The 15,000-nt window shown below is 38.4% G+C and overlaps 1 protein-coding gene across 1 annotated transcript in view; it reads left to right on the forward strand.

The window, feature by feature from the left end:
• The first annotated feature begins 4,065 nt into the window (after positions 1-4,065).
• Positions 4,066-15,000, forward strand: part of LOC138022861 (retinoschisin-like) — a 68,830-nt gene continuing 57,895 nt past the window's right edge. The window contains exon 1 of the mRNA XM_068869848.1: positions 4,066-4,197. Within this exon, the coding sequence (XP_068725949.1) occupies positions 4,128-4,197 (70 nt within the window). The 5' untranslated portion in view covers positions 4,066-4,127. The remainder of the gene's footprint in view (positions 4,198-15,000) is intronic.

A 15,000-nucleotide genomic window follows, 5' to 3' on the forward strand; every position in this document is an offset into this window, starting at 1 on the left:
TTCCATGGCCTCATAAGAAGTGATAGTGTCCAAATAATCCATAGATGTTTGCTTAACTTTCAGTGAACTCTTGAAAAGCAATCCGACTCCTCCTCCCCTCCCCTCATGAGCTGAGTGTAAAAAGCGATAGCCATTTGGAATTAGACTTCCAATCACAAAGTCATCACAGTTTCCAGGGTTGAGCCAGGTCTCAGTTATGGCAAAAATATCAAAATCCTTGTCCACAACATAATCTTTGATAGGGAGATATTGATTGCACACCGATCGGCAGTTTAGGAGACCAAAGGAACAGAGCTTCAGAGGTGATGGAGCCATCTTGCTAGAACAATCAGTAGTCTGATTCGAGGTGATGTTAATCTGCACGAGATTATTCTTGTTTACAGAAGTATGCAAATTTTTAACCAAAGCGCGAAAAGCTCTACGACTCTCCACAGTTTTAATAGGCCAAATTTTGTTTCTAAATATACTTTTAACGTGACATCCAGCTCTACTCCCGCGAAAGTTAACAAATTTCTGGCCAGTAAAAGCACAAGGAACAGTTAAATGGTCATAATAACGAAAATTGTAAAATGTGTTAAGATGGCGATTGATGAAGGAATCACTGGCATCCGAAGTATAGTACGAGCCGGTCGAAGTAGCATAGTTCGATGAATTCCGGTGATTATCATTCAAAGAAAAGTCTCTGTAATGGATAGGGAGAGTTGGACCAGGATTTCGTTTAAAGTCCATGCAAACTGCAAATTGTGTTGCTTTAGACTGCATTTTCAAGGCCTTTACATTGAAAATCAAATAGAGTATGACATAATTTGTCAAGGTCTCCACCCAATGTACAGTATGATTTTCCTTAAGCCACCTTTTCTTCAAGCACGAAAATGATGGCCCACCACCCCTCCCCCCATTGCTTTTGCCTTTCCCAGCCCACCCACTCCTGTACTTTATGACCAGTCCCTGAATGCATTGCAAATCTGTCTCTACAAGTAAGCAATGGTATTTGAGACACCATACTGACATTTAGAGGGAGGAAGCTGATTTCTTATTTCTAACTAAAACTTGCCAAGATTTACGGATAGCTTCAATGGCGCTTCTTTCGGTCAAACGCGCGATGCGGGGCCTACAAGTCCCACATTTCTCCGATCTTTTACATTCACAGCATTTTTCTCGCCAAGTAAAGTCTCTCAGCCAATCAACGCACAATATCTCGGTGCACGTGAAACTAAACAAGAAAAAGCATGTAGGACATGAATCTGAAAATAATTAGGTCTCAGAGGACAATAGCTTAAATCTGGCAGGATAAAATGCAAAGGAGAACATTTGTGATCCATTTTAAGCTTATTTTTCTTGCCAAAGTCTCGCCCACAGGTAGATTGCAACCTGGGGAGGGAGGACTCCCATATGAAAAGTACGGGGGTGGTCGTCTTACCTTTTAGGGGTTAAAAGAGCAGTTTTGGTACTTCTTAGGGTCTTTAGCCTCAAAAAGTCCACAGCGGGAGCTTTAGCGGTACCTTTTAGGGTACTGAGACGAAAAATTATTACAGGAGACATTTGATAATTAACTATTCCTCAATTTTGTCTCATTAAAATCTGGTACCTCTTAGGAGTGAAAAAATTTCATGCCACGCCCACAAGAGAGGATCTTGGTACCTCTTAGGGGTTCTTTTCAAAATTTACGACGAGCAAACCCCCCCCCCCCCCCCAAGTGCACGTGACGTCTGTGTTTTAACGAAGTAAAGTTACATTCAAACCAAATTTTTTTTCTGAAAAGGAAAAGTAACTTAGAAGTTCGTTACTCACATGTAGCCGACTTCACCTCTTCATTCAAAATTTAAAGGCCCGGACGGACTGGTCCGATTGCACATAATAATCAACAAATAAAACTAGCATTTACAGGGCAAACGAGGAAACATTTGCTGAGGAAGCAAAATGTTTGTGAACAAAATCAGAAACATTTTTGCTTCCGCAACAAATGTTCCCTTGGACTGCAAACGGGGAAACATATATTTCCTTCTGCAACAATGTTTCCGCAACATTGCTTCCTCTTTTGCGGGCGCCTTAAAACATACAGACTGAGAACTTGCATATCGCTGTAGCGAGCCGGGTCATTTGGTACATTGTGATTGGCTCTCGTGATTGGCTGAATCCGATACACTTTGCGTCAACTCGGGAAAAGCCTGTGGGAGGAGGCAGTTTCTCTTCTCTAGTTAAATTACCGGAGAAATGCGACTTCCGTCAAAGCTACTGCGTCACTTGTGGGAAATTGAACAACGTTATAACACTGCCTTTATATTCTTAAAAACATGCTTTTGTTCTCCTTTTATCGTGCGAATAATTTTTCATCTAAGTTTGTTCCCATGTGATTGTTTTTGCTCAATGTTTAGTTGAAGCCACCTGTGTCGTTTCAGACTTCCTCAGTTTAAAGCTAAGAACATAATTTACTATTAGCAGGTGCTAGGTGAACCCCAATGACTGGAACTACATTTAGGGCCTCCACGGACTAGACATTTTAAGTTGTCGACAAGTAAGCAGTTTCCCTTTTCGAAAATGGAAACTGCTTACTTGTCCTCAACTTAATTTAGCGTGTAGTTGTCGACAACTCGTCTCACACACTGCGTTGTTTACTTGTCGATAACTTTTGAGTTGTCGACAACTAAATGTCCAGGCCTTAAGGGCCTCAACAGAGGAGTCAAGTTGTTATCGACGACTATTTGCAGTCGACAAATTAATTGAGTGCACAACTGTTTATGTCATGAAATGCGTTTTCGCGAACGAAAAGGGGAAGTTGTCGATAACGGGTCTTTTTTGCGGGCGCCTGGAAAAACACCGACAAAAGATGAGGAACCACTGACTTCAAAAAATCGTTTGCGTCGCTGGGAAATAGACCTCAGTCATGAACACAGGCGGGAGAAAACGGGACAAAACGGGACAAAACGGTCGCGTTTTTCATCGACAAGTTAAGTAGTTTCCTTTTGAAAAGGAAAACTACTTTTTTGTCGACGACTCAGTTGATTTTCGCTATTTGTAGTCGATAACTTGATTCACAGCACACGCAATGTTTTGTCATCGATAATTATCTCTTTATTCTTGACAGCTTAAATGTTATGGATGACTACTTGCCTCGTCTGTGGAGGCCCTAACTTTTATGATCAGCGAAACCTTTACAAGTATTTCCAATCTTCACTAAGACTCTCGAAAATACATTTCTTATTCTTTTCGTTTCCAAACGTTCTAAAAAAATTATTATTAGATACATAGATTAGTTTAAATTACTTTTCTTCCTTTTAGTGAATATACTGAATGACAACTAGGGTTGGTCATATATCTTATTCACCAAGCTACTGGAATCTATAAGTTCAGGGCCGTAGCCAGAAGAAAAGTTATGACTGATTTAATGTCCAAGGTTAAATTCTCTTCGTAGGTATTTTAGGTGTTTATGATGAGTACATTTTAAAGAAAACACTGGAATCACGCTTTATTTTAAAGAATCAAGAATAAATGACTGGAATAAGTCACTCGGTTTGTCTCATACTGGCTAAGGCCCTGAAGTTAAAGATTTATTTTTGAAGTTAAACGTCTCCGTTCCCGGCAGCAGCAACTATTACTAAACCGAAACCGTTTGACTGGCTAATCATGTGCCATTTTACTCGCAAATAAAGCTTCAAAAAATTAAATTGACAGCAATTATTGAAAAACTTTGGTCTTAAGGTTCTTTACCAAGAGCAGTTGGCTGCTTACAGAAGTTAGTTTGTGTGTCCGGGATGGTTGATCTTACGATGGAGCTTTATTGCGACATTCATTGATGTAAAGTTGCACATTTCATCTCGTTAATGCATTGCGTCTGGGGTGAGTCCAATTTCATCTTCAGTTAGTCACGATTATATATGAAAGCCTGCAAATACAGAAGGTTGTTGGGGAAATAAGTTTTCACGTCTCAGTTTTCGGCCGTAGCAACTATTTATTACTAAACCGAAACCGTTTGGCTGGTTAACCATCTTACATTTGACTTGCAAATAAAGCTTCAAAAAATTAAATTGACAGCAATTATTGAAAAACTTTGGTCTTAAGATTCCTTACCACGAACAGTTCGCTGCTAACAGAAGATAGTTTGTGTTTCCGTGATAGTTGATCTTACGATGGAGCTTTATCGCGACATTCATTGGTGTAAAGTTGCATTTTTCATCTCGCTACTGCATTGTGTCTGGGGTGAGTCTGATTTAATCTTTAGTTAGTCACGATTATATATGAAAGCCTGTAAATACGGAGCTTGTTGGGGAAATAAGAGGTGCGAGTTAGAGAATGCGCGTTAAAATAAATGGAAGACACAAGTTAGGGAATGCGAGATGCAACATAGAAAATCCGGGAAAAAGATTGCGAGGTGCACGTGCTGGGTAGAAAATGCTCAATAAAAACGGCTCTGCATAATAGGTAACAAAGAATCGAGGGAGAGAAGTCTTTGAAATATGGAATCTCTAAAACGGGGAAATTACAAAATGGGGAATCTCTAAGACGGGTGATCTCTAAAAGGAAGCATTATTAAAGATCTGATCTACTGCAAAACCATTACTCCCGTAACAAACGCGTCCGTAAGGTCCTGAACTGCATGCATGCACAGTACCTTTTCAGCACGCTCTATTGTTTGGTCACTCTTAGGGATTCAACTTCTGCAGCAAGGAACTGTTTTCACATGTTAACCATAAGTCATCTTAACTTTAGTTTTAAATGAATCTACGAAACATTAAATTGACAGCAATTATTGAGAAAACTTCAGTCTTAATATTCATTAACATGCACAACAGGCCGCTAAAAGAAGCTAGTTTGTATTCCTGTCAAGTTTCATCTTGTGATGGAGCTTTATCGCGACATTCATTGGCGTGAAGTTGTATTTGTCATCACGTTACTATATTGTGTCTAGCGAGATGCGTTCGATATCATCTTTAGTTATTCACGATTATGTATGGAAGCCTTTAAGTACGGAAACTTGTAGGGGACATGAGACTCGGGGATGGGAGTGACGCGAGATGAAAAATGCGTGATGCGAATTAGAAAATGCGAGATAAAAAAATGCGAAATGCCAGTCAGAAAATGTGTGATAAAACATGAACGATCCTAGTTTGAAAATGCTGGATGCAAGCTAGAAAATGTTAAATAAAAACGGCTGTCCAAAATATGGAACAACTGAGAATCGAAGGAGAGAAACTGAGAGTGGGGACTCTTTAAAACAGGGAATCTCTAAGACGGGTAATCTCTAGAAGGGAGAATTTTCAGAGATTTGATCAACTACAAATTCTTTACAATATAAGCTTCCTTAACAATAGTTTCCGTAAAGTCCTGAGCTGTTCTGTGTGGCTAATTCACAATACCTTTCGAGCGGGGTTTTCTTTTTGCTGGTATAATTTGACAAAACCGTTTGGAACTTCCCTTGACCTATCACATCTTGAAGGACTATTTCTTCTCAGTGGAAACTGCGACAAGCCTCCAAACATAGCAAGTTCTTTTTTTGCACTTAAGGCAAACTCCGAAGAAAACTAGATTTATCTATGTTGACTTATTACACCTCAAGGCAACTTTGGACTCTGCTTATTGTCATTAACATTTAATGCCATTGAATACTAAAGACCCATCTTACTTCTTCCAGTTTTCTCCAAATTCTCTGAAGGAGTTGTTTCAGTATAATCTTAATTTGAAAAGTTTGAAAGCTACCAAAATATTCTTAGTCATAAGCGGAAAAAGCTGATCTAAACGCACTCTGCGCAATCCCAACAGAGGACGCTCGATGATACTCGGTCCGTTATTCTTCGTTGTATTGAAGATCTTTCTTAGGGAATTGCTTCAATATTTCAGAATAAAAAGTAGCGACATAAAAACATGACGTTTCGGCGACGACATGTCACCATTATCAAATGAAAATTATTGTAAGTTAGGTAGTGTTATATGTAGGATAGAGAGTGGGAAAATACATTAGAATAAATGAGGCGGGCAAAAGCATCTCCTAAATAAGGCACTCAAACTTTCCGCGGCATTTCTTTAAGGTGGTAAATTGCTCGTGAAGATTGTTGGATCTTTGGTTGTGTTTGTCCTTCAAGTGTTTTACCGATGACGGAATATTTATGTTCCTCGATGCGCAGGTGGAGATGACGGCTGGTGCATGTAGCCTATATAATTCGAATCACGAATTGCATTAAATTCATACACAACGCATTGTTGATTTACAAGTGAGGGTTTTTTTTCTGTAACTTGGAAATCTTCAGAGATTTCCTACTTGTGAAAACTGGTGGTAATACACGATCGACTTGTAAATCAACAATGCGTTGTGTATGAATTTCAATGTAATTTTAATGTAATTGCGTCATCGGTAAACACCTGAAGGACAAACAGAACCAAAGATCCAACAATCTTCACGAGCAATTTACCACCTTAAAGAGATGCCGAGGAAAGTTTGAGTGCCTTATTTAGGAGATGCTTTTCATAAGGAAAAAGAGACCGACTCTCAAAATGACTTCATTCTAGAGAAACTGTTAATTTAAATTTTGTTCATCCTTTTGTTTTTCCCCTCCTCATTTATTCTAATGTACTTTCCCATTCTCTATCCTATATATAACACTACCTAACTTACAATAATTTGCATTTGATAATGGTGGCATGTCGTCGCCGAAACGTCATGTTTTTATGTCGCTACCTTTTATTCTGAAATGTTTGTCAAAACCTTTTTTTCTTTGCTGACGACACTGCCTTCTTTAAGCATTGTGAATATTGAGCTTGAAACCATCTCGCACTGGTTTAGTGATATTAAGAAAACCAAACTCTTAGTTTTCAGACCTAGGCCGAAAAGATTTAGCCTATTATATTTCTCTTGTGATGAATGGCAATGTTGTTTAACAAGTTGAAAGTACAAAATTCCTAGTTGTTGTTGATCAGGTCATTACCAGTAACTGGACGACTCTTGCTAACTTTCAGACATAGTTTGATGCTACTCTTGAAGATAGCTCCGAAAGTTACAAATGATTCAAAGAGCCAACGTCTCGACTCTCCTGTCTAGTGTCTTCATCAAAAGTGATCCAAAGGTATCGCAAAGGGACAAGGGTGCAAACAGGTGTTACGTAAACTTTATTTCTAAAGACGAGAATTCGGAATTAGACGTCTGGGAGCATTGTCTACTTTGCATTTACGCGCGGACATCACATGAAAGTGTCGGATGTGTCGCGGCATTGTGGACGATGTATCGGGTGATTCTACAAAGTCAGACCCTACTTACAGTCTAATGACCTGTTCACACCCAAGCTTGACCATGTTTTGGACATGTTTAGTTAAACACGGTATTAAATTGTTTTCTTTTTAAATCATGTATACTGATTTTTGTCGACTGCAAATCTAGCACAGATCAAAGCATGTATTGAAACTCACCTGAATCTCACGTAAAAGCCAGATGTTTCTGTGACTGATCTTTATTTTGTAAAACCCAGTTTAATAAAAGATGTCTTGTTGGTGTGAATAGGGTATAAGTCACTCTTGGCTTTGCATTATGCGCTAATTTATCTCCATCTCTCTTTTTGTATTTTATGGCTCTCTACGTACATATGTAACCTAAATAGGATGTACCTTGTTCAAAATCGTGCTGTTAGGGCAAACTTTAAGACTGATTTACAAAGCTTCTAGCAAACCACTCTTTTACCCTTTAAACGTTGTTGACATTTTTTGTGGTCTTAATGATCGTCAAGTTGGATCCTTGATGTATAGCTATTACAATAGATCGTTGCCACGGTCATTTAAAAACACGTTTACAACAGGAACTTGAACTCACAATTAATTTACAAGATCTGCAGAGTCCTAATATGAGAGAAGAACGGACAGCACGTTAAGAAAAGATTCGGGACTTACTAAAACGTAATGCTTGAATCATGACAAAAACAAGCATTATTCCAGAATTGATTTTGTTTTTGTTATTTTGAAGACGAGTTCCTTGTTTGTACGTTTTAAGTTTTCTGTAGTTTTTAGTGCATGCTGTTTAAATAAGCCTAAAGTATGTCTTTTGGGACTCCAGTCTAACCTTTAACTTGAGTTGAAAGCCTCGATTAAAAAGAGGGGTATGCTATGTTACGTTGAGGTTCTTTATTTTTTCGAATCCAGACCAAGGTATTGTGAAAGAGGGCCCTCTTAGAGTGTGGATGGGAGTAAGATGGTCAGAAAGTCCATTTCGCTGTGCCTGTTTTGTTTCAATAGTACAACTCGAACCAATTCCCACAATGCTGCTTTTCCCATTCAAAGGACCCACTGTCAATCTTTATTGAATTTTTCTTGTGTAGTTAAAGTGATGTCCGCTATCGAAGGTGGAAATCTAGCTCCTTCGTGTTTTTGGTGCTTTTGTAAAAACACGACAGTCGCTATTTTGCAACTAGACTGACAGTGGTGTCAGTTTGTATTTGTCCAATATCCTGAAATTATGCATTCAGTTTGACTGGTTCTTGTTTATGACCTACAAGAGAACAAACACGCATCCTAACGTCATGATCATTTTCGTTTTTTAATAGTACCGTCAAAATGTGTGATACATTTAACAAACTCGGTCTTCCTCTTGTGTGCTACTTTTTCATTTTTTACCGCATTAGCAAGTTATCTGGGATCTTTTTTAAGGGCAGACGCTCGACCGACAATATGGGACTGGTTAAAATTGACCAAAAGCGTTAGTCTTTGCAGATGGTCAGTGGCTGCAGACTCACTCACAATATGCTCTTGAAAATGAAGTTCATAAATTATTGTTAAATATTAAATATAAAGTGTGAACAAAATGCGCTGAATTTAAAAAAAGAAAAACAGAAATCCTAGCCACAACATAGGTCCTCAATGCTCTGATTGTTGTAAACTGAAAGATTTTTTATTTTTAATCTCCTCTACTTCCGTGGTCGCAAGAAACTCGCTCCTCAAATTAGCTCTCTTTTCAGTTGATGATGTGCGGAAACAAATCAAGCGCTAAAAGAAATTACTCCTCAAATTTACACAAAGCGTTAATTTTTGCAGATGGTCGAAATTAAACAATTTTTTCAGTGTCGAATTTTGCAGACAAATGAGCTCTTAAAAATGAATCGTGTATTAACCTCTTACTAACCGAGCGCGAGAGCCGTACTGAGGAATACTGACTACCGTACAAAAACGACCTAAGGCCAATATGCCCCAGTATCGCGAACTTCTTATAGTTTTGCCTATGCGTGAGCCGTCAATATTTCGTGGTATTGCCGTCTCACTTTTGCGGCCTGTGATTGGTTCTAATGTTGAAATTGACGTCGTTGCACTGAATTGGGTTGCTGACGTACGCAAACAAATACGTTTCGCAGGTAGAAAGAATTGAAATTTCGATCAGGCGCGGGTTGATTAGTTTACAGTTTTATTTATCCTTATAAATGATGGATCGCCATACAAAACAAATTGCGATTTTGAGACGGCAATACCACATTGTATTGACGGCTCCGCCCAATACGGAATATATTTTCTCCCAACTAGCCGTCAATATAATGTGGTATTGCCGTCTCAAAATCGCAATTTGTTTATAGTACGGTTCCCAGCAGGTGAGGTTAGTATGTAATTTACCCCCGTTCATCACGATCTTTCCGGTTTCCGCTGAACGCCCAATCCGGATATCTGTGTGGCACTGGCAACATCAAGAGGGGACACAAGGCCTGGGTAACCATCCCTTACATACGAGGCCTATCTGAGAACATTAAGAACATTCTCAAAAAACACGGCGTAACAGCGTTTTACAAACCCCAGAACACTCTAAGACAACAGTTGGTCAAGGTTAAAGACAAACAGCCGGTTGAGAAGCGGTCCAACCTTGTATATGGCATTACCTGTGGAGGGGAGGGCTGCACAGAAACCTATGTGGGAGAGAATCTTCAGTCCATCAGAGCCAGGTTGAAACAACATCAATGGCCGAACTCCAATCCTGCTCAAAATTCAGCAGTTTATCGTCACCTTAAGGACACGGGGCACGTGTTGGATTCAAAGGGAGTCAAGATCCTAGATAAAGAACGAGATTAAAACTAACAAAAAAATCGTCACCACAAAAGCGTGATCGTAGATACAAACGTTTGAATAAAACCGCCCAAAACCTGTAAGAACTGGACTGGTTGGTAGGTACTTTATATATGATACCCTATAATGTACCGTTCATCAAGTCCTTTAGCCATCCTTTAGCGTCCCTTAGCGTCCTTACACATCCTAGGACGCTAAAGGACTGCTAGGGATGTGTAAGGACGCTAAAGGACGGCTAGGGATGTGTAAGGTCGCTTAAGGACTGCTAGGGATGTGCAAGGACGCTAAAGGACGGCTAAAGGACTTGAGGAACGGTACATTATGGGTATCATATATAAAGTACCTACAGACTGGTTACCGCTGACTGCTGACCAAAACGAAAATGACTCACTAGTTTCCAGTCCAATCTCTCACCTGTTATCCAAGATGGCGGAGGATGACAATCTTTCTACGGAGCAAGATTCGAAAGATTCTGAAGTAAATTGAAAGGATTAAGTGCTGACTTGGAGTGTGTAATTTTCCAGAGTAATGCATCATGTTCCTTTTGGAATAGGGCCGATTATGAGACTCAGAGAGCATCAAACAAGGTAATCCGTTGATTGGTTTTTCTCACAATCTATTGAATACATCGGAATAAAAGCTTTCTTTTTCATTTCTCCGTGTACAGAGTGATTTTATGTTCAAATTTGGAGCCTTTAAAGGACATTGAGTAAGCTAAGTAAATGCATTACGAACATTTAATTAACTCGAAAGATATCACATTGGCATTGGCATTGGCATTTGCTTTCTTTGAATAATACAAAACCTTGTTATACATTTATTTATGGTTAGTGTTGTGGTCATTTTTTCAAGGCTATTGATGAATTCTAATCCTAAAAGGGCACTTAAACTTTGATTGTTATCTCACTGGCACATTCAGCGCTATTGCACAAAATTCTCAAGAGTTTCAACTCACTCAAGTCACCCTCAAGTTGAATTATTGAATGGAATTCCTAAAGATTCTCATAAATCCCAAGTCCACACTGCCCTTTTAGCTTTCAATTCCCAAAAATTGTCCTAGAGTTCCAACTCACTGAGTTTTGCTAATTGCATAATTTGGAAATCCTAGGAATTTGCTTAATTTCTATGTTTACAACATAGGAAATAGATGTAGTATAGGTAAAGTCTATGTGGATTTTTATTCAAAGGTTCACATAGTAATTTAGTTGCCATAAATGTGCTTGTTGTTGTTAAGTAGGCACATAGATTCTCTCTAGATAAAATTGAAGCAACAAAATAGACCAAAACGTCCCTTTCATACGAAGCGAGAATTCCTTACCTTTGACAAAATTGTTGTGCAATAACACAATAACACACACACAAAAAATCTATTTTGTTCTTCATAAAAACGGACTATTCATAAAATTTTAAGTACAGTAAAGTTTTTACAGCTTTTTGGCGAATAAACATCATAGGTTGCGTGACTAAAAGTCCCACTGACTATGTGGCCGAGTGGAAGTTTGGTTCAGCTCGCAAACAAAACGAAAAAAAAACAACAACAATAACATGCAGACCAAGAACTGCGCTCGGCCCATGGCCGCGCGGTTAAAAAATAAAATAAAATAAACAGCGTGCAGAGCAAGAACCGCGCTCGGCCCACGCCCGCGCGATTAATAATATATTGCATCTGGCCAAGTGAAGTAGCATTGCACAGCTGAAATTAAAGCAAGGAAACCATGATAGTTTGTTGTAGTCTTCAGATATATTTTCAGGTGGTATCACTGGCCATGGTCGGGTCATTCGTATCAGGTAAGGTTGTAATGCAACCGATTAATAGGCTTTTCTTCGTTTTTGTGTGTGTTTATATCGTGTTTTTAACTTTTGAACCGAATGTACGGTCAGAATGAAATTAAGAGGTTTCCCACAATCTTCTTCTGATTTCTTTAAACATAAGCTGACCTTGTTACAACAGTGACACAAATACATGCATGGAGTCTTTATAGAATTCATAGTTGAGTTTTCCTGAAACGTTTCGTGAAGAATTTTGCCTATTTTCAAGACGATATTTGCATGAAATATTCACTACTTCCTGTTGCTTACTGTGTGTTTCGAAATTTAAAAGGCATGTAAACCACTGGGTGGCAGAAAATTCACCGTCCTAAAAAAGTGCCAGAGTAAACTGGACTGTTTGTTGTACGAGATGTTAATCATAAAAGAACTAAAACCATCACTCAAGGTACAGTCAGACTCGATCCGCGCGAACTTATTCACTGATGCTTAACTAAAATATTTACATAACATCAAGCACTGTGGAATGCGCATATTAGATATTCAAAATTGTCAACTCTCTCTTAACAACTTTGACATTAGCATAAACGACCTCAATCTTGAGAATGATGTTTGATACATCGAAACGTCGATTGACCGTGATTTTAATTTTTCTTGTAAAATGCTTCAGCAAGCAACTCCTAATCCGAAATCTATTTTAAACACATCATTAAGTGTATACTTTTTCTGAATTTAAGGCAAACTAAACTCGAGTTTAAGTCACTACATTTCCTGCCTTTAAGGAAAATTAGACCCGCACTTAAGTCATTATTAAGCCTTCTAAATACAAACACCTTCAAGTCCATATCTTTACAATGAAAGGAAAGGAAAGGAACTTTATTTAAGTGTCTAATCTTCTAGCGCTGTAGAGCACTATAATCGGGGACACTGTAAATTGGTTTTTGACGACGCTTGATTCTTCTCAAGTTTCATGGCCATTTCTTTCAATCGGGATAAAAGTAGATTATGTTCAGACACTATGAGAAATTTTGGACACTGACTTATTTGAACGTCAAACGACGCTCACTAAAAACTCGATAAAGACTTTTCGACCGAAAACCTTCAGTCATCCTTGGTGTGAATTTGACTTCTTTCAACGGTTCATATTTGCGTATGTGCATGACTGCAAGTAAACGTGTATTCTGCGCGACGCAAGGTGCATTATGGAAGTGAAACATAAATGTCAGGAATTTCACTTGCATAATGTTCCTCACATCGCGCAGAGATCACGTGTACTTGTAGTCAAGCACATACGCAAATATGAACCGTTGAATAAGCTGTCACTTTTTGGTGAAATTCAAACCGAGGATGACCGAAGATTTCGGTCGAAATGTCTTTATCAAGTTTTTAGAGAACGTCCTTTGACGTTCAAATAAGTCAGTGTTCAACATTTCTTATAGTAATTATGCAATTTCCAAACTGCCATTTTTTGCATATGTTCAGTTAACATACTCTGAATTGTCTTGCAGATTTTACCAGTCTTGTTAGCTATAATGTAGCCATTTTGTCAGGTATAGCGGCAGTCACTTTAATTTTTACTGGGAAATTCAATTTGATATACACTCATACTGATACAGCAGTCCCAACCGGCCTAACAGTAAAAACAGACAATTTCATAAACTCTTTTATTTTCAAGCACCAGTGTTGTAAAACAGTAAAGAAAATTATCCAAAACAGTAACAGTCAAGTAATACTGGAAATGTACAAAATAAGACCTAGGAATGTAATGGCTAGAAAGGAAACATTAACAAATTACTATGCTGTAACTCAAACATTCAGAAAATGAGGACCATCATTCGTCTGCCGGAGGTTGCCGTACTGCCCATGAAGGGCCCTCAGGACTGGACCTACTTGAAACTGGTCCAACATGTCTTGGTTTGAGAAGCTGCCTGGCATGAGGAGCTAAATTTTGTGCATGGACCTTGTCTAATTTACATTTTAAATTTGTTAGCCTTGTCCTCTCCCATGGCAGCTTTCTTGTGGCATAACCTACTAATCTTTTTACAGTTTTTCCAGTTATGGGGTCTTCTTGTTCTTCATAATCAGACTCCTCACTGCTCATATATTCTAAATACAGGACACCATCATAGCTCTTTTTCTCTTGCAGTGTTAACTTTTCTTTAATCCTTTCATATACCGACAGACGCCTCTCCAATTTATATTTAGTGGAAACACAATAAGGAAACTGTCAATGTAAAAATAACAGACAGGATGAAAAAAAGTAAACAAGGCTAGCTAGGCTTTATTCAAATGCATGATAGGGTTTATTAAGATATGAGGATTATTTAGGGGAGTAATAATGCTTTGAACATTGGTAGTAGGAGTAGGTAGAGGAGTCAATTATTGCTAACACTAGTACCAGGATCTGGGAAGAAGTCAGTCCAAAAACCCAATAACTGATAAAGTCAATACTCAAAATGTGGAAAACACCGAGTTTAGGCCAATTTATGCACTGTGTATTTGGCAGCAATTTTTATATGCTGGAAAACCCAACATGTTAAGTTAATCTTTAAAATCCAATTCCATCCATTGCCTCATTTATTCATCCGAACATGAATGTAAAGCATGATCTCCACAGTCTTTCAGCGCAGCTGTAGCAGAAAGAAGATGCGTGACTTCAATGTGTTTGAAACTGTGACCCTACAATGCTACTTTCAAACCCAGTTGAAGTGATGAATTTAAAGGATTTATATGATTAAAATCATATTAGATACATGTGTAACATGCTAAAATGTTGCAAAATTCATGCTTCACTTTCATTTCATATACATAGAACTTGAGAATTCTTCCATACACTTAGATATGAATATTCTATTTAACAATCATTCGCCCAAAGGCGAAGTGATTATCGGTGAATATTCATTCACCGATAATCACTAAGCCTGAGGCAAATAATTGTTTTAGTATAAATAGACAGGTGATTATTTCAAAAAAGAGAAAAAAAACGTTTCAACGCGAAATCATCTTCACTTACAGTGGTAAAACTACTACTGGCAGCCATTTTGTCCGTTGAGGTGATTATCTGCTGATAATCCGAGACAGCGAGCCAGTACGAGCGCGCGATTTTGTATAATCACCTGTGTATTTATACTAAATGTAATTATCAGCAGACTCTGCATCTCTGGAGAGTATACAACAAAAACTATAACAATGCTGAGAGCAACAAAGCATAATTAC

The sequence above is a fragment of the Montipora capricornis genome, chromosome 11, assembly GCF_036669925.1.
Source record: "Montipora capricornis isolate CH-2021 chromosome 11, ASM3666992v2, whole genome shotgun sequence".
Classification (NCBI taxonomy): domain Eukaryota; kingdom Metazoa; phylum Cnidaria; class Anthozoa; order Scleractinia; family Acroporidae; genus Montipora; species Montipora capricornis.